This window comes from Syngnathoides biaculeatus, chromosome 6 (assembly GCF_019802595.1).
Source record: "Syngnathoides biaculeatus isolate LvHL_M chromosome 6, ASM1980259v1, whole genome shotgun sequence".
Lineage (NCBI taxonomy): Eukaryota > Metazoa > Chordata > Actinopteri > Syngnathiformes > Syngnathidae > Syngnathoides > Syngnathoides biaculeatus.
Window position 1 is genome coordinate 335,921 of NC_084645.1, and position 25,333 is coordinate 361,253.

The window sequence follows — 25,333 nt, forward strand, 5'->3', positions numbered from 1 at the left end:
AATTGGGAATTGTACAACTTCAGGGGCATTTGACTTTTGAGGTTTTACCTTATCTGCCCCTTTGCTTTCTGGACACGAGTTTTAACAATATGAATGACTCAGAAACTGTTGGCCAGCGCCTGTGTTACAAGAAGATTGAAATTGGCTTGACAACTTGCGGTGGCCCAACAACAATGGAACATTTTATTTAAGACACGACTTGGGTTGACCTGCTAAATGATGACCACAGTCTTCAGTATAGATACCAATCGGCTATAATAATAAAAGAAGTGCTCTTTGTTGTAATGATTTAGTAGCTCGTGAATATGACTTTGAGAAATGGAGTGGTGTTTCTGTTCATCTAGATGAGCCTTGTAATTGCCGTCTGTTACATCATAGTCAGATGCCAGCGCAATATGGTTGTCAGACGCTGTGTCCGTTTAATCCAATCTCACTTCATGTCTTATTTTATTGGTGCTGTGCATTCAGAGATGTAATTTCCATACAGCATATGTTACTGTTTACCTTCCTCTATTTTCCAACAGTTGCTTTGAGAATACATTATATTCCATTCATTGATTTGTTAAAACTTAGTCTATTTTATTAACCCCAATGAAATGGTCGTCTCATGTCTTTCTTTTCAATTATAAAAATGCTAAAATTTGAGTGTTGGGCCCCACCTGAATTTGAAAATTTCATTGCATCTCAGAGATGTGTTTTAGATTGTATGAAGCTGTGCTGAATTATTATTGTAAATCAAAGCTGCAAGTAGCAATTGAATGGACTCTTGCGTGCTCTTCTTTTCACAGCAAGTCCTTGAAACGATCATCAGACTTTGACGTCATACACCCTCCTACACGAGATGGTTGGAAAAGGAAGATTTACAGATATTTTGTACAGTGTATCTTCTTCCAATTGGGGCTCATTTGAGGAAATAGTAATAGTGTTTCATTGAGAAAATGTTTTAACTTGGGTTGTAAATGTAGTAACCCCCCCCAACACACACACAACAATGCTATCCATTCATTGGAATAATGGTAAAAAACAGCAATTCCAAAAGGCCCTTCGCATCACAGTTTGTTCTTTAATGAATTCTTCTCTGACAGTTTGAGCATTATATTTGTGAAGGCAATAATGATGATATACAGTACATACAGTAGGCTCTTGTTTCAGATATCATTAGATTGTACAATTAATACTGTGGCGGTTCACAAACTGTTCTGCTTGTTATTCTTAGTCATTTTTTTAATGTATCAACTGGAGAAATTCCATTCAAACACTGTACCAGACAGTGAAAGCAGTGAGTGAGAGAATTCTGCCACATCATCGCAATACCCAAACGAGACAAAATCTGGAATTGGTCCATATATTAACATTCCATTTTCCTGAAACTGTCGAAAAGAGAAGAATAACTCATCTGACATGTCTTTGCATAGTGAAGAAGCAGCACCATAGATAAATGTTGTCCCTGGTTCCGCTCACTTCTCTCATATATCTGCGTTAGACAACAGCAGCCATGACTGCACAAGAGAAGGCCAATCTGAATCCTCCACGCGTTTGTGGCCCATATAATTGTTTATTAGAATAAATGGGACAGGTCGGCTTTCTTGGTTGCAGATAAGTCATCAAAGCTGCTGTGGCGGCAAGCAAGGACAACAAGCACATTGGCAGATATTTCCTCTTGGGGCATAAACTGTATCTTTGTAGTTATCCTTTTAAATGCCAAAGTCAAGTGTAATTACGTGTACTTGAAATACACTTCCTTCTAAAACCTCACAAAACATGGTGCAAGAGCTTCATAGGACCGAATTCCAAAATGCAGATGTTTATTTAAAGGTCTAATCCAGAGGAAATGTATTTTATTTGGCTATCATGCAAATGTAGCTAAAGTTTCATAAAAAAATATTTTTAAAATTCTTAACACAACAGAAATTAAATAAATGAGTGCCAAAGTGCACATTTTCTTTGTAATTCTTTGTAAGTCTGTTTCAAACCGAGGCTCTGTTGAAGCTGCTTCCGTGTGATGTCACGCAAAGACAACTCCAGTACAGAAATGGCTTCGTACACAGACAATCCTACACGCAAGTGGGATCTACAGAAGATAGACAGCAGTGATGAAGTTTTTATGGAATGTGTAAATGCTACTGGCTTCTTGTGCGTGCATAAGAGATCACACTGGTTTCCGAAGCAATGAGTGTTTATTGGAGTCTGAGGACATGGAACACAGTGAGTGGCTACACATAGACTGCCGCAGATAAATAAGTACAACATAGATAGGGGACCCAAACCATAACACCTAGGAGAAGTGCTGTTGAGCTTCTATTTAAATGTTTTTCTTTTTTTTTTTTGTGAGAAATGATCATGTTATCTTTTGCCACATGAATCACAACATGTCATCTCTTATCTTAGGTCGCATTTTACCCATCAGCCCTTTTCAGCATTGTTTCATTAAACAGAGCAAATCTTCCATCCATCCATTATCCAAGCCGCTTATCCTCACAGGGGTCACAGGAGAGCTGGAGCCTAACCCAGCCAGCTTCGGGGGAAAGGCAGACTACACCTTGAACTGGTCACAGGGCAAATATCAACACCATCGCAGAGCGGGAATTGATCCCATGCTGCCCGCACCAAAGTCAGTACTACTACACCATCAGTGACTTACACCAGAGCAGATCTATTACTGTATTTGGAATACATTTACGAAAGGTAAATGTATGTTAGCTCTCTCAGTTTACACAGGTTAGGACAGCGGCAGTTAGATGTGCAGACTGTTAACCTGGTTGTGTTTTCTTATGCAAAAAGGCATCCATCTATTTTCTGTAAAAGCAGCTAACTGCTCTCAGTTTTCAAAGGGTGAGAATAAATGACCCAATAAATCAAAATCTGTGTGGTCCTGCAGCCTCCCGTTGAATTTAAATACATTTTTTACAGCGGTATTTGAGAAAAAAACATCCACTCACAAGGCTACAATTTAGCCCCTCACCATTGCAGTGTTTCCTCACACTCTCCTCCTCGCCACGCAAAAGTCCATTACACCTCCTGCCTGGAACTTTGTGGACTCCTCACGATTTCTTCATTATTCTGCTGAAATCAGAGCTGATGTTCTTTCTTCATTTCTGATTTTCTTCATCATCTCACACTCCATGTGTGTTCAGCCACTTCCCCTCACCATTTGTATTTATCTCTTTGCAGCTGCTCTGTGCACAGCATTTTGCCATTCTTAAATATTCCAAGTCCTCTCTAGCTTTTAAATGACACTCTCTGCTTCACGCATGCATTTGATCACTTTCGGCAAACCTTTTAAAAAGCTATGCAGATTTTGGACCTGAATAATTAGCGTTCACCACCAATGCATTGATTTATGTTTAAAAAAAAAAAACAAAAGCATTACAATTGTGGTGTTGTGAATTTTGTTGGATGGTTATATTTTAAATTCCTGCTCGATATGCCAATAACAAAATCATTACCCGATTGTCTGACAGACATTTCATCAGGTACATAAACGCAATGATATCGAAAAAATCATCCAATGCCCATTTTTAGAGAGTAGTAAATAACAACAGTAAATAACCACAGATGAATCATACCTGTATAATTCACTTAATGCAGTTGTTCAGATCTCACTGATGCTTTTTTTTCGTTTTTTTTAATTAAGATAGATTTTGACAGTCTGTGTGTTCCTCCTGCATTTGAAAATACATGTGTGCTATATTTTAAAACACATAGTAAATACACTTGCGGCACGGTGGCGCAGCTGGAAAGTGTTGACCTCACATTTCTCAGGTCCCTGGCTCAATCCGGCCTCGCCAGTGTGGAGTTTGCATGTTCTCCACGTGCCTGCGCGGATTTACTCCAGGCACTCCACTTTCCTCCCAGATCTTAAAAACATGCAACATTAATTGGACACTCTAAATTGCCCCTAGGTCTGATTGCGAGTGCGACTGGTGTCTGTCTCTATGTGCCCTACAATTGACTGGAAACCAGTTCAGGGTGTGCCTCCTGCCTGCTCACAGCTAGGATAGGCTCCATCACTTCTGCGACCCTCGTGAGGATAAGCGGCTTAGAAAATGGATGGATGGATAAATACGCATATTTACATCAGCAACATTCATTTGCGAGCACACCATTAATTGAACTGAGGAGGATAGGAACATGATAATTGCTTGCAAAAATTGATGGGTACAATTAATACAAATGGCAAATAAATATCAGAATTGCACAAAGTACTTGTAACCCAATACACAAAATCTTCCAGACATTGGATGCTGGTTAAATATTTTAAACTCCTTTGTGACTCCTGAGAATTGGTCTGTGACCCAATTTTTTTGGTCCCAAATTGTTAATTATGCACACAAATATTTCAATTATATATAATAATACATGCTTAGAGTAGGTCTTCATTAATTATACATTTGAAAACATACATGTGGTCCTGACGTGCTTATTTAGACTAGGATCAATAAACGAGACTATGGGATGTGCAAGTATTTCGCCACGCTTAATACCTAAATTTGGTTAAAAACACGATACACATCTGATAAAATGTTATTTGGCAAATTTACTGGACTTTATATACTTCATTGCTGCTATGTTATAGTAATATACTACCATGTCAGACAAAACTGTTTCAAAAATATTTTGGTTAACATTCATGAGTAATGAAAATGAGTAATACATCACAACCTTAGCTTATGAGTTCAGTTTATTCTGTGACCAAGATTGTAACTTTGTTTACTTGTATATCAAATCAATGTTCTCACTTTATATGAATTGAAACACCATGAATCCGTTTTCACCAGGTGTTTATGAAAAAATAGCACATTCTTAAAGTAAAAAAATAGATGGAATATTAAATCACATGTTATTACACTTGCTATAAATTGGATTAATTGATTTAAGTTCCACACAAAAAACAAAACAAAACATAATTTACAATGTTGTCAAGAGTCACTTCAATATACAGGATACATCCGTACCCACTGTGGAAGCTCTCGCCTCTCATGTCACCTCATGGTTCGGGGTTCCAGTCCCGTAAGTGGATTATCCCAGCGGGTTAGCTGTCATCTGTCCGTTTGTGACGCAGCATTGCTGCTGACAGGCCAAACAGCGAAGTGTCAGGGGTTAAAGCTGCCGAGGCCAAAATGTGAACGTCTCCTCTTGACACATGGGCAGACTTGCATATTTGCCCCAGACACGTAGGATGTGACAAAATTATAAAGAAACAATACAGATATACTACTTTTTGTATTTTTGTAACATTTTGGAAAGTTTGATAGTGCACCCATTAATTTTCCATGAAGATCTCTTTCGACCCATCCGTTACGGCAGAATATTGACTGCCTCACCTCACACTTTGAAATCATTGGTTTTATGCCCGGCAATGAAAATTAGAAGGGGATATAGAATATCTCTTAAAACATATTGGAAACGGGAAGTGAGATAGAAACAGACATTTGCCTTTTGAATCCAGTGAGTGATTGCACAATCTGAGCTAAGTCAACTGAAGCTCATCTGCTCCCTGCAACACCTTACGTCTCGCCCCATGCATTTGAACAGGAAATACTGTAATTCACATGAAAATAATTGATCTGACATAGTGGACAGTTAAAATGTAAAGCCGAAATCACGGTTTTCTATTTATCTCTGGTTCACCTGCCTTTCATGTTTCTGGCCCGTCTATCCTAGCTGACTTTTGGCAAGATCAACTGGACGGGTTGCCAGAGAGACAAACAACCATTCACACTTACATTTACATCAAAAGACAATTTTGACTTTTCAGTTCACCTGACACACTTGATTTTGTAATATGGGAGAAAACGTACATGAGCACGAGCAGAACAAGCATCCAAAATGGACACTGCAGATTCAAACCTTAGACGTGTGAGACAAGAGCCAGAACCACTAGGTCACACCATGCTGCCCAAGTTAGTTTGTAACTTTGAAAATAAATTGATACCCAGACGCCACTTGAGAACGATGCATTTATACATTGTATTCATTAATAAATATATTGGCTGGAAATAGCGGAAGATATATGAAAAGAAGGGAGAAAAATAATAGCCAATTTAGTCTTGTCTTCTGAAATCTACACCTTGACATTTGAGATTTTGCCTGGCTATTTTCCTTTTCTTGACACTTGTTATATTGTGAATAGGGAGAAGTTTCACTTCCTTTCAAAATAGCTTGTTAGCCCAGTAGAATGCCTCATTGAAACCAAAGCGATATAAACACTAAGCAATCCCATTAGAAGCCTTAAAGGAAAGTGAGAGGAGGATTGCTGAGTGAAAAGAGGACCAAGAGGAACGGAGGGTCACTGAGTGTGTCCTTGTTCCATTTTCTGTCTACTGCTGCTTTCCATTGTGAAAGAACATAATGACGAGAGATTCCTTGGGTGCAAGGAAGGTACATGTTGGGTTGGATGGATGGTCAGATTGGATGTTCTCAGTTTTGGTTGGGTTGGTTTTGTTTTTCCGGTGTCCCGTGTCTGGAGTGCTGATTTTGTCGGTTGTCTCCACCTGTTCGTGTTTGCCCTTCTCTCTTGTGTTGACCAATCAGCTCCATCCAACCACTCGTGTCTTTTCCATGTATTCCTCTTTGCCTCACTGAGCCTTGTGTATTTATCTCCCTGTTTCCTTTCACTTCATGTTGGTCCATTGTCCTTGTCATGAGTTGCTCATTACGTTTTTGAAAGTTAAATTTGTAGTTTAGGTTTAAGTCATACTTTGTTACTTTGAGTATTCTTGGTTGTTACTTTAAGATGTTTTTAGAATCAAAGACTTTTGAGATTCCTCTACTCCTGCCTTACCTCCCTCTTCCCTGCATTTGGGTCCTCCAAGCCTTGCCGTGTCTTCCTCGGCCTTCACGAGCCTCGACCGTGACAAAAAACATCATGTGTGAAGAGTTGGAAAAAAATAAAACTGCTGAAAAAAGGGCTGAGGCACGTTTTACACAAATAACATATGATGTTCCTTGGTGTTTGTCTGTGGGGCATCTTGATTGGATGAAAAATGTGCGGCATGTGTGAGTGCTGAACATCTGTTGAATGCTGAGCTCGTGTGCGTGTGTGTGTGTGAGTGTGAGAGCGAGTGTGTGCGCGCGCGCGAGCGTACTGTTTATGCAACCCAGCATTTCAGTTTAATCCTGAAAGCAGTCTTTTGTTGGGGATACTGTTGAGGGGAGAGAAAGACGGAATGAAGCATATTTACTCTATTCAAACATTCAGATGGAATGAAAGAGAAAAATTCAATTTGCCCGTGTCTGACTTGCCCGAAGGACAAACTCTTTTCACTCGGTACAGACGCGCACGCACAGACACGCGCGCACACACATGCACACACACACAGTTGTTCCAGACACAGTGATAAATGTGAGGCAGACTCTTGTCTCTGTGGTAAATCTGCATGCTGCAGTTAAACTAATAACACAGGCTTCAAACTTTATTTAACTGTAATAACTATTGAAATCCGGTTGGGGAGAAAGTGCTTCTCCAGGATATGAAAGTCTAACTCTTTCACAAGGAACCGTAGACTTCACGCTGGTACATTTGATGCTCAATTGTCTAACATAATATCACAATGTGAAGTCTTAATCGAGTGAGGAGGACCTGCATGTCTTTCAGCTTTTATTTTTTTTGGGCTGAACTCATTCAGTTCACTCTGATTTCAGACTCCATCACAAGCTGACACGTTCCCGTTTCATTTCAGTGTGATTCTTCTTTATCTTTAATTCAGAGTTGACTGTCCATAATCCATGTTTCACTTTCATGAAGATGTCTCACACTGAGTGCCATTTATTAATCATCTGTATCTTGGCCACAGAGGTACAGCAAATAACGTTCTTGTCTTCATTCATGACAGAACACTCACCCTCTGCCAGGCCTACTATATATATATTTTAATATAATTTCGTTTCATTTCATATTGTGTGAACTCTCATAGTCAAGTAGTATACAGTGGAAGAGGTGATTACAGTGTGCCCTTGCCCATTTGTAGTTCAATGTTCGCAGCCCCGTATTTGCAGATTTTGTTCTCCTTTTTTTTTGTGTACTGTATTTTCAGGATTGTAGTGGTCTTAACTTCTCTTTTAAATAGGTGAGGCGCCACATTAGACATGGCACCTTATAATATGGCACACCTTATGTGCACACTGATATCCAACAATTGCAAATGTTGTGTGATGTGTCCAATAAACTTTTAGCTTCCATGCCAGCATGTGCCCAGTGTGTTTGCAAGATACCATATGATGGCGCTCACAAGACAGTGAGGAACAATGGCGTTTAACATCTATCAGTGGAAGAAGCTTACATAGCCCCACACATTGCCTGTGTCGGCCGGTCATAACTGACATTGTTGTACACACTCATGGTGTCACATTGAAACTAAAATTATCACACCACACCCAACAGAATAGCTTAACAAGCAAATAATAAAACACACTATTGAGGTCCTCAGTGCCGCACCAGCATGCCTCAATGCATGCTGGGAGCATGTAAATAGCATTTAAAGTGGATGTTTTGTGTCAATTATTTCATGAGTCATTCTTTTATTTGTTTTATTATTTTCTAGTTATGGGATTCGGATAGCTGTGGTATGATAATTTTTGTTTTGATATGACACCTTGAGTGCGTATAGCATTGTCGGTAATGACCTTGCTCCAGAGGCAGTGTTGGTGCAATGTAGGCTTCTTCTGCTTGCGGTTGTGAAATGCAGTTATTCCTCAGTGCCTTGTGACTGTCATCACACAAAAGCTTGCATACATGCTGAATCACCTGCTGGCATGTGCTAACAAATGCATAAAAAAATACACATTCAAATTTCAAGAGGTGGCAAGATGGCCCAGCTTGAGTTTCCGCGATGAATCCCAGACCTGACTGTGTAGGTTGTCTCTGGGCACTCTGGTTCTTATCCACATCCCAAAAACATGCGACATTATTTGGACATTACATGTGATTTGAGAGTGCAGCTGTTTGTTTCTATGTGCCCAGCAATTGGCTGGCAACCAGTTCAGCGTGAACCTTGCCTCCTGCCCATTGACAGATGGGATAGGCTTCAGCAATCCCTGCGTCCCTTGTGATGATAAGCAGCTAAGAAAATGGATGGATGGAAAATGACAAGAGAATCAGCAAGAGAAACAGTAAGTCATTTGATTGTTAGCGTCAAAATGACCATGATGTGCTATTGGTCTGGAGTTCAATACTAGGATCATTATGAGAAAGGTAAAGGAACAATCTCACAGCACACAGCAAGAAATTTTCAATAAACTAATGGCAATTGGGAGATAGCATACTGCTCTGTAATGGACTGAAATCGTGCAGTGCCCCTAAGGCCACCAACTTAAGAAGGCACATGTACAGATTCGCCTTAAGATGGCCAGTGAATATCTAAATGTTTTAAGGTCGTGGGGTCATAGATTAAAAAAAACTTCAATTGGCACTGCCAAAAAATCACAACATTGTAAATGAGAAAGAATGTTGCAGAGTCCAGTATTTCTTTCTCTGAATTCATTTCTGTCACCGTTATTTTGCTCAGTATTGATGACAACATTAGTTAGACTGGAAATAACTGAAAACTGAAAATCTTCCCCTTTAATCTCCATCTTCATAACTTGGCATTTCTACTTTCCAAAACACAACTGTCTTAAATTGGAGTTGCAAGAGTGACAGTTCAAAACAGTCCCGTGTAAATATTCTGTGTCTTTGGAATGACTTCACCATGTGGCACTTGCTCAATTAGGATAGCTTATAACTGCACCAGAGGGGGTTGAAAGTATAGATGTGTACATGGGGAAAATTGATTTGGTCCATTCACATCACGGGTTGTCATATTGAGGAGTGGCCAAATGTCCACCCCGTAGAGGCAGACCTTTGGAAATACAATAAATGTCCAGCTGATAATTTTTGCTTTAATGGCATCAGAAAGTACACACACTGATGAATAATAAAAAAAAAATAAAATAAAATAAAGCCCAAAACAATTATGCACCAATCTGCTGGACAGGAAAAAAAAGTGTATATATATATATATATATATATATATATATATATTATATATATATATGTTAGTATATATATATGTGTGTGTGTGTATGTATGTATGTATATATATATATATATATATATATATATATATACAGAGAGAGAGAGAGAGAGAGAGAGAAGAGAGAGAGAGAGAGAGAAAGAGAGAGAGAGAGAGAGAGAGAGAGATGAAATTCACATTACCAATACAAGACTTTTAAAGGTTGTGAGCCATGAACACTTGCTTTTACGTTATGTCTTATTTTGATTGAGAACCTTGAATATTTTATGTCAGTATCATATCATTATATTTTTAAATTTGGGGGGAACGGTGGATCAGCTGGAAAACGTTGGCTTCACAGTTCTGAGGTCCGGGGTTCAATCCCGGCCACGCCTGTGTGAAGTTTAGATGTTCTACCCGTGCCTGCGTGGGTTTTACCCGGGCACTCTGGTTTCCCCCCACATCCCAAAAACATGCTACATTAATTGGACACTCTAAATTGCCCCTAGGTTTGATTGTGAGTGCGGCTGCTGTCCTTCTCCATGTGCTGGCAACCAGTTCAGGGCGTACCCCACCTCCTGCCCGTTGACTGCTGGGGTAGGCTCCAGCACTCCCCGTGACCCTCATGAGGATAAGCGGCTAAGAAAATGGATGGATGGATTTTCAAGATGGCATCCTTTGTGTCGTGAAACACAACATAAGGACTTTGCGCTTTGCAAGTCTTTGCATTTTCCTCTCTCCCTCTCTGTAGTTTACACCACTTGCTTTCCCAAGATAGTCTTCAATCCAAGCACTAACTTACAAAGTAACCAGAATCCCTTACCTTGCTACTCCAAACATTTCACAGCCTTCATTTCCTGTCGTCTCTCTTCTCTCCAATAAACAGGCTGCTCAGCTCTCATGTCTCCATAAGTGCAGTAGTGGAATCTTAGCATCCAATTAAGAGGTCTTAATTTAGGTACAGATAAACATCACATCATAATAACAAGGTGCGTGGGAACATATGCCATGCTATGGACTGAAACTGTGCATATGGATCATTTTATCGTGAATACTTATAGTATGTGGATTATCGTGCATTGTTCACATATAAAAAGGCGCTATTTGTTCGTCAAGCTGGTAATTTTTTGATCAGAAGTGTTAAATGTCCCACTGGCAGGTCAGCTTATAAACTGGTGAGTCTCAGCAGCAGTTAATGCTGTTCAATTATGAATCAGAGAGATGGGGTTAAGAGAGCAGCACAATCAATGAAGGGGAGTGTCATCAGGGTGCTGGGCCACACAGAGGAAAGGAGTTGAAATGAAAGAACATTGAAAAAAAATCGCCGAGACAATAGAGTCGATCTGGAGAAAGGATTAGAGGGTCTATTATAATGTAAACTTTGCATAAAACTAGGTTGGTGGAGACGAGGCCTCCAACATTTGTTTTTATTTTTGCAACAACTAGAAGACCGTCATTCCCAGTGGTTGAGTGTCTTGTCATATTTTGAGTTTGAATAGCAGGCCTTCCTCTCTGCCACTGTCACCTGTCTCACACTTTGACATCTCTGCCTTCGACTGAGCTTCTGCATCGAGAACTGCTGGTGAAAATGTTCCTTTCGCTACCACAGGTTTTCTCTGGTTTCCATTATGTACTGTTATTTGTCATGTATGAAAAAATGGTCAAAAGTCAATACTACACACTATACATAAATGTAGAGGAAAATGAAATATTGTGTACCAATATCTAGAGGTTATGAAAAAGCTGTGCAATTTCATTCCAATGTGCCACTGCCACTTAGAGGTTATAAGGTTATAGCCACACTTTCACTCCAATATAACAGGGTTACCTATTACTGCACAATATGTACAGTTGTGCTCATTAGGTTTCAGTGCCTGGCAGAATTTGTCCAATATTGTTTTGTTAAATATGACTGAACAAAAATCATCATTAATTTCTTTGTTTGTTTTTTTTAATGAACGATAATGCTTTTTTTGTGTAAATGTTTGACAAAAAAATATAAATAAATATATTTTTTCCTTTAGAGAATTGTACCCATTTTACAAATTGTTCCTGGATAATCAAAGATATGAGCACAACTTTGTGTTTTGTCATTTGCTAAATAAAAGTACTGCTGTGAATTTAAAAATAAGAGCAAATAAAAAGAAAGTATTATGTTCAAGTAAAGTGTTTAACTTCAGAATAATTATTTAATATTATTATTGTTAGAAATACTTTGTTATAATCATACAAGTAGAAGCAAAATCATGCACTGTAAAATTGCAATATACATATGTATAATAGTTTCCAGAATTTCGAGATCCACTTTGGCGTTGCCTATAATACATCGGTATGCATTCTACACAAGAAATTACAGTACATGTGTAGTCGAGACCACGCTTCATAAAAAGTTGAGGAAAACAATTCGATGGCCAGAATTGATCCTAATTCTGTAAATGAAGCAAGATTTTCAGTTTGTTGATTATTTACTTTGAAATGGCCTCATTTTTTTCTCGTCTGCCCTTAAATGTCATTCATCTAGTTACGGATGACCGCGTAGCTGTCTTTCCAAAAGTGTCACTGCACAGCAGAAGTGTTATAGATACATATTTTCATATTCTCTTCAACATGACATTGCACAGCAAATGAAATCAGGGTAGAACACCACCACATTCTTGTTTTCCCTGAGCTCCAAGCTGCCGGTTGATCCAATTGTCAGGGCAGATCTGCTGACGATGACCGCCACGTTCACCTTTTACATGATACAGAGGGCAAATCAAGGGAAGAGAGAAAAAGGGAAGCAAAAACCACAAAGAGGCTCAGAGAGAAAAGGGAACTTTAACTGCATTATTTTGGAGATGGAACGGGCATGTGGAGGTGGAGAGGTTGCCTACAGGTTTACTTCACACAAACAAGCCCTTCTTCTCCTGACATTAGAAATGTAATAACACGTTACAGCATGCTGGATCGTTCATTCAACCATAGTCATTGTGAGAAAGCTGGGAGACTGCGGTGCCAGAAGAATCTTTTTTTCCCCTCCCCTTATTAATCCCCTCTTTTTTTACGGATTAGCTCCAGAGTTGGTTTAAAATTCAATTAATGAACAAATTAAAAAACTCGTTTGCATTGGGTGGACTAATATAATCCACAGAACCCAAACAAGTTGCTCACTTTGTATGAACACTCCACCCCTCAGTGTAAATTCAACCAAAGCACCCAATTCTGATTAAATGGAGAGAGGCATTATTTTTTTCAGTCTGTTTCCACGTACAGTACATTTTACGTATCCAATGTGGATGTGATTACAATGATGGTACACATGCAAAACGGCCAAAATATGTCAAGGTTATTCCAAAGCGGAGAGGGAATCTCCACATTACTCGACTTTCATTCATTTGGTCTATGAGCAATAATTTTAGCGATGCAACTCTGATCTTGCATATTTACTGTACATCATATTTAATTGTCTGCTTTCTTTGTAGTTTATATTTACAGCTGGTGTACTTTGAATATGTTGTTTGAGCGATAGGTCAGGAGTCAATGAATCTCGCATTGAGTTCGTCCATCCAATCTGTGCGTTTCGGCTGCACTTGTTGGCAGACGTCGAGTTTTGCTGGAGTCCTTTGGAAATGGCTTTGTAACCTTTTCCAGACTGATGGACTTCAATCACTTTTTTTCCTAATTTCTTCTTGAATTTCTGTGGATCGTGGCATGATGAATTGTTTCTTGAGATCTTGTAGCCTACTTCTGACAGATTCTATTTACCATAATTTCTGGCCTATAAGCCGCAAATGTTTTTCACACTTTTCAACCCTGCGGCTTATGCGGTGATGCGGCTAATTTGTGAATTTTTTCTAACGGCCACAAGGGGCACTCGAGCGGAAAAGGTAAGATATGTGCCGAGGAAGTGACTTTTACTGGTATGTTTTTTTTTTAACCACCCCTGTTAGTGCTGCGTTAGCCTGTTGCTGCTGTGTTACTGCCGTGTCTCAGTGATTTTTACCAGTATGTTTTTTTTTTTTTTTAACGGGACCTGTTAGTGGTGTCCTATCGTGTTGCTATCGTGTAGCTGCCGCGGCTGTTTTTTTTTTTACCAGCATGTTTTTTTCTTTTTTTCTTTTTTTTTTTTTTTTACCAGCCCAGTTTGTGCTACCGTGTTGTTGCTATGTTGAGCTAAGCTAAGGTATTTAAACTTTCTAAGACTCTTTCTGTGTACCGTCTTTGTTTGTAAATATCTCGTGTCTTAACGTGGGTTTCAATGTGGGCACTTGTGGCTTTTACACAGATGCGGCTTATGTGCGTACCAAATGGTATTTCCTTTACAAATGTACTGGGTGAGTCTTATAATCAGGTGCGCTCTGTAGGCTGGAAATCACAGTCAGTGATTTCTTGATTCAACAACTATAGTGGTAATCAGGTTTGGGTGTGGCTGGTGAAATTGAACACACATTTCTGAAGTTAATGGTTAGTTACAGGGACTTTGGGATTTAACAAGGCGGGGCAATTACTTTTTCACAGAGGGTCAGAAAGGTTTGGATTTTTGTTGTGCTTTAGTAAACCGAATTGTCATTTGAAAACTGCATTTTGTATTTCCTTGGGTTGTCTTTTGGTGACATCAAAAAGAGTTTGATGATTTGAAACCATTTTATGTGATAAATATGCCAAAAAAAAACAACAAAAAAAAACAGAAGTTAGGAGGGGGCAAAAGGGGGCAAATACTTTTTCACCACACTGTATTTATACACACTGACCAAGTGAACACCCATCCAAATGAAACTCTGCTGGACACGAGCACGCTGACAACCAACTGAAGAGGACCAAAGTGGGAGATGTTGCCCAAATGAACCAAATGTGTGTTCAGGGGATATAAATCAATGTGAGGCACAATTCACCAAACGTTGGGTTATCGACCCACTAAAAGGGAACATGAGCTGTGAGGGGACGTGGGTGAAAATAAAAAGAGAGTGGGTAGTTTGAGTTTTTCATACGCTCTCATTCATGTGAATTTAAACTGTCTTGAATGTATCATATCCAGTGGACAGATTGTGATTCTGTGTTGAAGTGAAGCTCGTAAGATGGAACAGGAAGTTGTCTCACATTGTACATACAAAGACTGACTGCCAGCCAAGCATTGAAGATTCCTGTAAAAAAAAGAAAAAACAGGCAAGGTCGCATATGCTCGCTTCCATAGACATAAGCCCTAATTAAATTGAGTGTGTGCTCGCTGTCCGTATTTCAGTGTTTGTACGTGTGGAGGCGAGAGACAGAGAGAGAGCAAGTGTGTGTGCGTGTGTCCTGTAATATTGTCTTCAGTCCCATGGGCTGTCGCTGAGCAAACTCAATCAACTCCCACTCACCTCTCTGGCCCTCCCTATACTACTATCAGGACAGGACTAACTTCTCCTCTGGCTTGAGAGTGAAAGAGATACACACTGTTTGCCTCTTTCTGTCTGTATGTGTTTGTGTCCACCCTGTAAGAAAAGTCTCACAATATTAAATAAATAGTATTCCAGTTTCTGTTTAGCTGCAAAGAATGTGTCCAGGCATGTACAGATTCAAATAATGTTAAGCAATTATGCATATTAGGACATTTGTATTCTTTGTGTCATTTGCAAACCTGATTTCTATATTGTTTCAGGTCATTGTTAAATATATTTACACTTAATATACATATACGCTTGTCAGTCTGCAGCACTGGCCATGACAAACTGTTATCATGGGAATTGTGGCTCACGGGAGGGGATAACACCAGCAGAGAGACAAGACCAATCAATCATCAGATCAATCATAAATTGTCTGCTCTGCATATTTGCCACATATTCGCCATTATCATTCATTTATGCAAATTACCAGCGGGTTATTGGGTCCAGTGGGAGAGAGAGGTCAGCACTGAAGTTGGACCTGTTGCTGGGTGAGAGATCAATTTAGGCCTTTATTTAGATTTATGCAGATGAAGACGTCCTTCTTTGTCAAAATTACCACCGTGCCGCCTGTTGTGGCCTACAGTCAAATTCTTACAATGAGCACCCTTGATGACTTTTGCTTGAATTCAGGAAGGTTTCCAAGGATTTTTAAATTGTTGTGCATTTTAATATGTATTTGAAAGACGTTTATACTGTATCGGCAAACAATTATCTGTTTGATTAAAGCTCCAGCAAGGCTTTCTTTCTTTCTTTCTTTCTTTCTTTCTTTCTTTCTTTCTTTCTTCTTTCTTTCTCTCTTTCTTTCTTTCTTCTTTCTTTCTTTCTTTCTTTCGCTCCTCTGCAGTAGAGAAAATACATTTAAATGGCCTTGCTTTTCAACAATGAGGCAGTAATTGTGTGCCAGCACACTGCGCTGATGTAAACATGCAAAGGCTAAGGCATGAGGAATAAGGTTTTTTCAAATGTCAACCCATCCATCCATCTTCTATAATACATATCCTGTTGAGAGGTTGTCGGGAGCTTGAGCCTATCCCAGCTGATTTTGAGCGAAAGGCAGCTTCCACCCTGGAATGGATACCAGTTTATCACAGCCCACATATGTAGAGAGACAGACACCTGTTTACACATTGTTACTGACTAGCTACTCAACCCATGCAAGTCAGGCAAATGAACTACCACACTATCTGTGACATATTTTAAATGTCCTTCAATTCATCCATCTATCGATTTTCCGAGCTCCTTTTCCTCACCAGGGTCGCGGGAAGTGCTGCTGCCTATCCCAGCTGTCAAGGGGCAGGAGGCGGGGTACACTCTGAACTGGTTGCCAGGCAATCACATGGCAACTCGAGACAAACAGCCTCACTCACAATCACACCTAGGGGCAATTTAGAGTGTCCAATTAATGTTGCATGTTTTTGGGATGTGGGAGGAAACTGGAGTGCCTGGACAAAACCCAGGCAGGCACTGGGAGACCATGCAAACTCCAAACAGGATTGAACCCGGCACTTCAGAACTGTGAGGCCAATGCTTTCCAGCTGAGCCACCGTGCCGCCGTCCTTCATTTATGCAAATATGACACTTTATTGTTTTGTTGTGCTTTTTATTCTGAAGTTATTGAGCCTAACCCACCTGACTTTGGGCAAGGGATGAGGTACAATATGGGGACTGGATGTGAGCCAGTTTCAGGGCGCATATCAACAAATATCTTTGGACAATTAAGAACATTTATAGGCGTCAAACTCCCAGCTCCCAGTTTATGGGCCACGTCTCTCCAGGTCTGCAAGAACTATGTGAAATTCTGTAATTAGTACCCAAACACAAAAATGATGAAACAGTATGGGCCATATATTTTGAGACCCTTGACAATGGAAATAGAAAACAAACAAAAGATAACAATAATCAAACCACAGTGAATGGTGGAAATGAATAAATTGCAGATCTCAGAACTGCAAGTCAGTGTGGTCTAGTCTAGTTTTGTTTAGCCTTACTATGCACACAATGCAGCCCTATGGGGGCACAAACCAGTGCAATCTGTAGGCCGGTCCCAAGCCCAGATAAATGCAGAGGGTTGCGTCAGGAAGGGCATCCGGCGTAGAAGCTGTGCCAAACAAATATGAGCGTTCATCTCAAGAATCCCATACCGGATCGGTTGTGGCCCGGGTTAACAATGCCCGCTCCCGGCACTGCTAACCTGCTGGGCGTCAGTGGAAATTCAGCTACTGTGGGTCAAAGACAAAGAAGAGGAGGAAACCGGATCTGTCGTCAGAAGAAAAAGAGGAATGCACAGATCCTACAACTGAGTGTAGGGACTTTAAATGTTGGAAATATGACAGAAAAAGCCCAGGAGTTGGTTGACATGATGATTAGGAGAAAGGTTGATGTACTGTGCATCCAAGAAAGAAGGTGGAAGGGTAGTAAGGCTAGAAGTTTAGAAGCAGGGTTTAAATTATTCTACCATGGAGTAGATGGGAAGAGAAATGGAGTAGGGGTTATTTTAAACGAAGAGCTGGCTAAGAATGTCTTGGAGGTGAAAAGAGTATCAGATCGAGTGATGAGACTAAAATTCGAAATTGAGGGTGTTATTTATAATGTGGTAAGCGGCTATGCCCCACAGGTAGGATGTGACCTAGAGTTGAAAGAGAAACTCTGGAAGGAACTAGATGAAGTAGTTCTGAGCAGAGCATCCCAGACAGCGAGAGAGTTGTCATTGGTGCAAATTGTAACGGACATATTGGTAAAGGAAACAAGGGCGATGAAGAAGTGATGGGTAAGTACGGCATCCAGGAAAGGAACTTTGAGGGACAGATGGTGGTGGACTTTGCAAAAAGGATGGAAATGGCTGTAGTGAACACTTATTTCCAGAAGAGGGAGGAACATATAGTGACCTACAAGAGCGGAGGTAGAAGCACGCCGGTGGATTATATTTTGTGCAGACAATGTAATCTGAAGGAGATTACTGACTGTAAAGTAGTGGTAGGGGAGAGTGTAACTCGACAGCATAGGATGGTGGTGTGTAGGATGACTCTGGTGGTGGGTAGGAAGATTAAGAAGACAAAGGTAGAGCAGAGAACCATGTGGTGGAAGTTGAGAAAGGAAGAATGTTGTGCGGCCTTTCGGAAAGAGGTGAGACAGGCTCTCGATGGACAGCAGAAGCTCCCGGAAGACTGGATTACGACAGCCAAGGTAATCAGAGAGACAAGCAGGAGAGTACTTGGTGTGTCTTCTGGTAGGAAAGGGGAGAAGGAGACTTGGTGGTGGAACCCCAAAATACAGGGAGTCATACAAGGACAGAGATTAGCGAAGAAGAAGTGGAACACAGAGGACTGAGGAGAGGCGAAAGGAGTACATCAAGATGCGACGTAGGGCAAAGGTAGAGATGGGAAAGGCTAAACAAGAGGCATATGAAGACATGTACACCAAGTTGGACACGAAAGAAGGAGAAAAGGATCTCTACAGGTTGGCCAGACAGAGGGATAGAGATGGGAAGGATGTGCAGCAGGTAAGGGTGATTAAGGATAGAGATGGAAATGTGTTGACTGGTGCCAGTAGTGTACTAAATAGATGGAAAGAATACTTTGAGAAGTTGATGAATGAAGAAAATGAGAGAGAAGGAAGAGTTGAAGAGGCAAGTGTGAAGGACCGGGAAGTGGCAATGATTAGTAAAGGGGAAGTCAGAAAGGCACTACAAACAATGAAAAATGGAAAGGCAGTTGGTCCCGATGACATACCTGTGGAGGTATGGAAGCAATTTGGAGAGATGGCTGTGGAGTTTTTGACCAACTTATTCAACAGAATACTAGCGGGCGAAAAGATGCCTGAAGAATGGAGGAAAAGTGTTCTAGTTCCAATTCTTAAGAACAAAGGCGATGTTCAGAGCTGTGTGAATTATAAAGGAATAAAGTTGATGAGCCACACAATGAAGTTATGGGAAAGAGTAGTGGAGGCTAGACTCAGGACAGAAGTATCTGCGAGCAACAGTATGGTTTCATGCCTAGAAAGAGTACCACAGATGCATTATTTGCCTTGAGGATGCTAGTGGAAAAGTACAGAGAAGTGTCAGAAGGAGCTACATTGTGTCTTTGTGGATCTAGAGAAAGCCTATGACAGAGTACCAAGAGAGGAACTGGGGTATTGCATGCGTAAGTCTGGCGTGGCAGAGAAGTACATTAAAATAGTACAGGACATGTATGATGGCAGCAGAACAATGGTGAGGTGTGCCTTAGGTGTGACAGAAGAATTTAAGGTGGAGGTGGGACTGCATCAGGGATCAGCTCTGAGCCCCTTCCTGTTTGCAGTGGTAATGGATAGGCCGACAGATGAGGTTAGACTGGAATCCCCTTGAATCATGATGTTTGCAGATGATATTGTGATATGTAGTGAAAGCAGGGAGCATGCAGAGGAACAATTAGAAAGATGGAGACATGCACTGGAAAGGAGAGGAATGAAGATTAGCCGAAGTAAAACAGAATATATGTGCGTGAACGAGAGAGGTGGAGGGTAAGAGTGAGGCTACAGGGAGAAGAGATAGCGAGGGTGGAGGACTTCAAATATTTAGGGTCAACAATCCAGAGCAATGGTGAGTGTGGTAAGGAAGTGAAGAAACGGGTCAAAGTAGGTTGGAACAGCTGGCGGAAGGTGTCTGGTGTGTTATGTGACAGAAGAGTCTCTGCGAAGACGAAGGGTAAAGTTTACAAAACAGTGGTGAGGCCGGCCATGATGTACGGATTACAGACGGTGGCACTGAAGAAACAACAGGAAGCAGACCTGGAGGTAGCAGAAATGAAGATGTTGAGGTTCTCGCATGGAGTGAACAGGTTGGATAGGATTAGAAATGAGCTCATGAGAGGGACAGCCAAAGTTGGATGTTTTAGAGACAAGGTTAGGGAGAGCAGACTTCGATAGTTTGGACATGTTCACAGGCGAGAGAGTGAGTATATTGGTGGTAGGGTGCTGAGGATGGAGCTGCCAGGCAAAAGGGCGAGAGGAAGTCCAAAAAGAAGGTTTATGGATGTGGTGAGGGAAGACATGAGGGCAGTTGGGGTTAGAGAAGAAGATGCAGGAGATAGGCTAAGATGGAAAAAGATGACACGCTGTGGCGACCCCTAACGGGACAAGCCGAAAGGAAAAAAAGAAGACTATGCACACAATTCAAATTGCATAAAATATTTATACATTATGAAATATTCATTTTTGTTTACAATGATACTTATTTCACAGGAAAGATGCGTCAAACGACTGAAGATGAAAAAAAAGATCTGAAATATCTTCCAGTGATATTTAGATATCGTCACTGGCATTTTTGTCTCGCTGCCGCTACAATCGTCAACAAACTACCCAAAGCAAGACAACGTTAAATGACCAAAATGTCACCTTGTTCTCACAGTCATTCCCAGCATCATCAGTGACAAACAAAATTGAGACGGAGGCAGAGGAGGAAATGTTCTTTGTGAAATTCAAGTCGAGGTGCGCTGTGCTCTAGTTGGCCTCTTTTAATTCAATGCACACAAAACAGTAGAATGTGGCGCAAAATTTTGGCTCGCTGTAGCCATGACAACAACATGAGGTGAAGAGACTGAAATTCATTCTGTCATAGTTGAAATTCAATATGGTTCAAGGCACAGTGTGAACACTCGATAAATTAATGAGCCAAACGTTTCATGTTGTGCAATGTGCCCGGCATTAATCTTGGAGTCTGAAAAAAAAAAAAGTGGAAAACACAGTGTAACATTTAGGTCAAAGCACAGGTTGCATCTGCTCTAAGATTCTCTTTCTAATATTAGGCTTCTTGTGCCCTCAGATAGACTGAAGAGTGACTGAAAGAAAGTTGAAAGAGCGCACGTATGACAGAGAGAGATTGGTATGCCATGGCTGACAAACGAGGATGAGGAGAAGAAAAACTGGAGCAGATGGTCACTCAGCACCAGCCCGTCTTCTCTTCTTCCTGTGCCACCGTCCTTTCCTTCCTCTCAGTCACTGGGCCCGCTCGCGTTAACTTCACTGCTGGATCTTTTTGATGGCCACAGCGCACATCTACTGGAATTAAAAACCAAAAGAGTATGCATTGTCGTGTTGTCTATTTTACATATGTGAAACAAGCAACCATTCGTACTCACAATCATAGCTTACAGCAATTGAGTCTTCAATTAATTGACGTTCACTTCACTATGTGTCCAAATACGTTTTTGATGGGTTTTGTGGTTTATATTTACCATTCCATTTAGTATGATTACAATTCAAAGTCGTTGTTAAATCTAGGACCAAGTTAAGATGAAGGGCAACCAACTTTCTGAGACGGACACAAAATACGAGCTCACCAAGTTTGCAAGAGAAGCTTAATTCAATGGTAAAAACTGATTGGATTTTAATCAAGTCTCACAAAGACCTACCTGGGAAACTGATATGGATATCTAGCAGTTATTTATCATTTCGGAGGTACTATGAGTTAGAGGGAAAAACATGTCACAGGTAAGCCCAACAGAGGAGGAACGCTTCAAATAATCACACAGTACAACCATTACATCAGTAAATAACACATCAGTCTACATTACCGCAGTTATTCTTCACTTGACTGAGGCCAAACTATGTGAAGAAGTTGCATTTTCTCTTTGTGCCGTCAGTTTACCGCATCTTCCTTCCACATTCCAAAAACATACATTCTCGCATACAGTAAGTGAAGACAACATTTTCCACAAGTACGAACTTATATGAAAAGGATGAATGATCGGCCTTAGAGTATCTTTGAATCTATTTATCTGCCAATTATAAGTAACCGAATGAAATCTAAGGGGAACAAAGTCCCTAAGAATCCAATGGAGCAGTGATCCATGTTAAAGGCTGCGTGCATGCATACGCTCGGGCTCTAAAGCCTCTGGGTCGGTGTGTCAGTGATCACGGTCTGAATGTTCAACACTGCTTTCTGTCAACTTGCATTAGTGTCCTTAATGTGGCATTTATCAGCTGGGCTACACCAGGTCACTGCTTCCCAATTAGTTGGAAAATGCACACTTGCCTTCATTCTTCACACCATGACTCATTTGATAGAGAGGGGGGAATGCTGACTTGAAAGGACCAATTGTTTCCAAATTGTCCATATTTCACTAATGAGTTGACTTAATTTTTTCCCCCTTTTTTTTGTCAAGAACTTGAAACTGAGAGTCATTTCCAACAGTATCAATGCATTTTTGAGCAATTGTTAAATATTAATTGCATTTCGAACGCTCCTTTTTCATTGCCAAAATTGATATGCCCATGTCTTGGTGAGACTAACTCGCATAGCCGGTGTGAAACAAAAGGCATATGTAGTGCTTAAATGATTCAGGTTGAACTTGGAGGAAGGGAGGTATTTTGTAACCATTGGAAGCGTTCAAGGTCATTGAATGGCAATGACCTCCTGTTCAGCCTCTATATGCTCCCCTCGGGTCAAATTCTTCAGACCTTTAATTTTGACTACCATAGCTATGCAGTCAATGGTTATATCTAACAGTGTCTCCAGAACACTACAGTTGCATTGAGGTCTCGTGTCACTGTCTAAATCAGATAAATAACTGGATGAGCCAAAATTTTCTTCAACTAAACCTGAGAATTGTTTTTGGCAATACATAAAGAAGGATTTTTGTTAGTAAATACCTTGAGCCACTCTTTAAAAATCAAAGACAAAGTCTGAAACCTTGGTGTTCTGACCTGACCAACAGTCACATCAAATCCGTTACTTAAACTACTGTTTACCATCTGACGAACATATCCAGATTGCCAAGCAGATAAGGAGAAAGTCATCCACGCTTTTTTCTCAAGTAAACTTGACTGTTGTAATGGTCTTCAGATGGACTCCGACAAAGTAGCATTTAACAGCTTCAACTCATTCAGAATGCTGCAGCTCAGGTTCTAACCAAGAGAAAGTGGTTAGAGAATATAACTTCAATTCTAGTCTTTTCACTGGCTTCCAGTCAGCTTTAAAATACATTTGAAAGTTCTGCTATTGGTCTAAAATACAATACATTGTCCAGATCTGGAATACAGGAAAGAAATGGTAATAGAACATAAAACCAGTACAACAGGTCAAATCGTACAGCTCAGAGTCCAAAGCTAAGAGCAACATTTAGCTATTATGCGGCACACAAATTGAATAAGTTGCCAAAAGAAGGGACATCAGGCCCAAGTGTAAATGTTTTTAAATCCAGTTTAAAAAATCTTTCCTCAGGCTTATCCAAGCATTTCCACTTTTAAATTACATTTCTTCCACTGTATGCTGTTTTAATTCTTTTATATTATTCCTTTATTTTAAATGTTTAAAAGGTATTTTTTTCTCATTGTTTGTATGGTTTTAATCATGTAAACCACCTTACCTTGTATATGAAATGCGCTACATAAATAAATTTGATTTGCTTTACAAAGTACTTTACAATACATGACAACAAGTCATGTTGTCAAATAGTCCTTCGGTGAACGTACTAATTGAACGTGAACCTAACTGATGTCTTATTAACGGAATGAGGAAGCACTTAAATACGTCTATCAAAAAGAACTGAAGGATTCTGTGAATGAATCTTTTGAATTCATATTTTTAAATAACTGATTCGAGTGATTCAGTACAGTCAAAAGAACTGCCATCTCTCATTCTCTCTCTCTCGCTCTCTCACACTCACTCTTATTCCCACTCTCAGTATTCCAAGCAGAGATGTGGAGGGACAGGAGCACACGCAGGAGCGCACAAATGGAAAAATGAAGATGAGTGGGAAATAGAGTAAGTGGCCGTAAGAGAAAACATGAAGATGGTGGTAAGGCATAGTGGGCAAAATGATTGATAGGAGGAAAAGCAGTAAAATGTGGGCACATCTACACATTATTGGCAATACAAAGTCAGAGTTAAGTCTGCAGGAAAAAAAAAAACCCTCTTATTGGGCCGGTTGCACAACCCACTTAGGCACTTATCTTTGCAATGAGAAGAATAAAGGACAAGCATTAGAACCTGGTACGAGTGAAGGTTCCCAAATGCAGCCCTATGGGGGCACAAACCAGTGCAATCTGTAGGCCGGTCCCAAGCCCGGATAAATGCAGAGGGTTGCGTCAGGAAGGGCATCCGGCGTAGAAGCTGTGCCAAACAAATATGAGCGTTCATCTCAAGAATCCCATACCGGATCGGTTGTGGCCCGGGTTAACAATGCCCGCCCCCGGCACTGCTAACCTGCAGGGCGTCGGTGGAAATTCAGCTACTGTCGGTCAAAGACAAAGAAGAGGAGGAAACCGGATCCGTCGTCAGAAGAAAAAGAGGAATGCACAGAGCCTACAACTGAGTGTAGGGACTTTGAATGTTGGGACTATGATAGGAAAAGCACAGGAGTTGGTTGACATGATGATTAGGAGAAAGGTTGATATTCTGTGCATCCAAGAGAGCAGGTGGAAAGGTAGTAAGGCTAGAAGTTTAGAAGCAGGGTTTAAATTATTCTACCATGGAGTAGATGGGAAGAGAAATGGAGTAGGGGTTATTTTAAACGAAGAGCTGGCTAAGAATGTCTTGGAGGTGAAAAGAGTATCAGATCAAGTGATGAGACTAAAATTTGAAATTGAGGGTGTTATGTATAATGTGGTTAGCGGCTATGCACCACAGGTAGGATGTGACCTAGATTTTAAAGAGAAATTCTGGAAGGAACTAGATGAAGTAGTTCTGAGCATCCCAGACAGCGCGAGAGTTGTGATTGCTGCAGGGAGCATGCAGAGGAACAATTAGAAAGATGGAGACATGCACTGGAAAGGAGAGGAATGAAGATTAGCCAAAGTAAAACAGAATATATGTGCGTGAATGAGAAAAGTGGAGGGGGAAGAGTGAGGCTACAGGGAGAAGAGATAGCGAGGGTGGACGACTTCAAATATTTAGGGTCAACAATCCAGAGCAATGGTAAGTGTGGTAAGGAAGTGAAGAAACGGGTCAAAGTAGGGTGGAAC

The 25,333-nt window shown here is 40.5% G+C and overlaps 1 protein-coding gene across 8 annotated transcripts in view; it reads left to right on the forward strand.

Moving 5' to 3' along the window:
* Positions 1 to 25,333, forward strand: part of LOC133501824 (uncharacterized) — a 161,621-nt gene that overhangs the window by 28,684 nt on the left and 107,604 nt on the right. For 3 of the 8 annotated variants that reach the window (XM_061821860.1, XM_061821862.1, XM_061821861.1), the window contains exon 2: positions 24,055 to 24,134. The exons of 3 other annotated variants lie outside the window; for them this stretch is intronic. In XM_061821860.1, coding sequence (XP_061677844.1) covers positions 24,055 to 24,134 — 80 coding nt within the window. Of the gene's footprint in view, positions 1 to 21,191; positions 21,496 to 24,054; positions 24,135 to 25,333 lie in introns of those variants that run through there. 2 more of the 8 variants (XR_009795293.1, XR_009795291.1) reach the window with 1 other exon arrangement.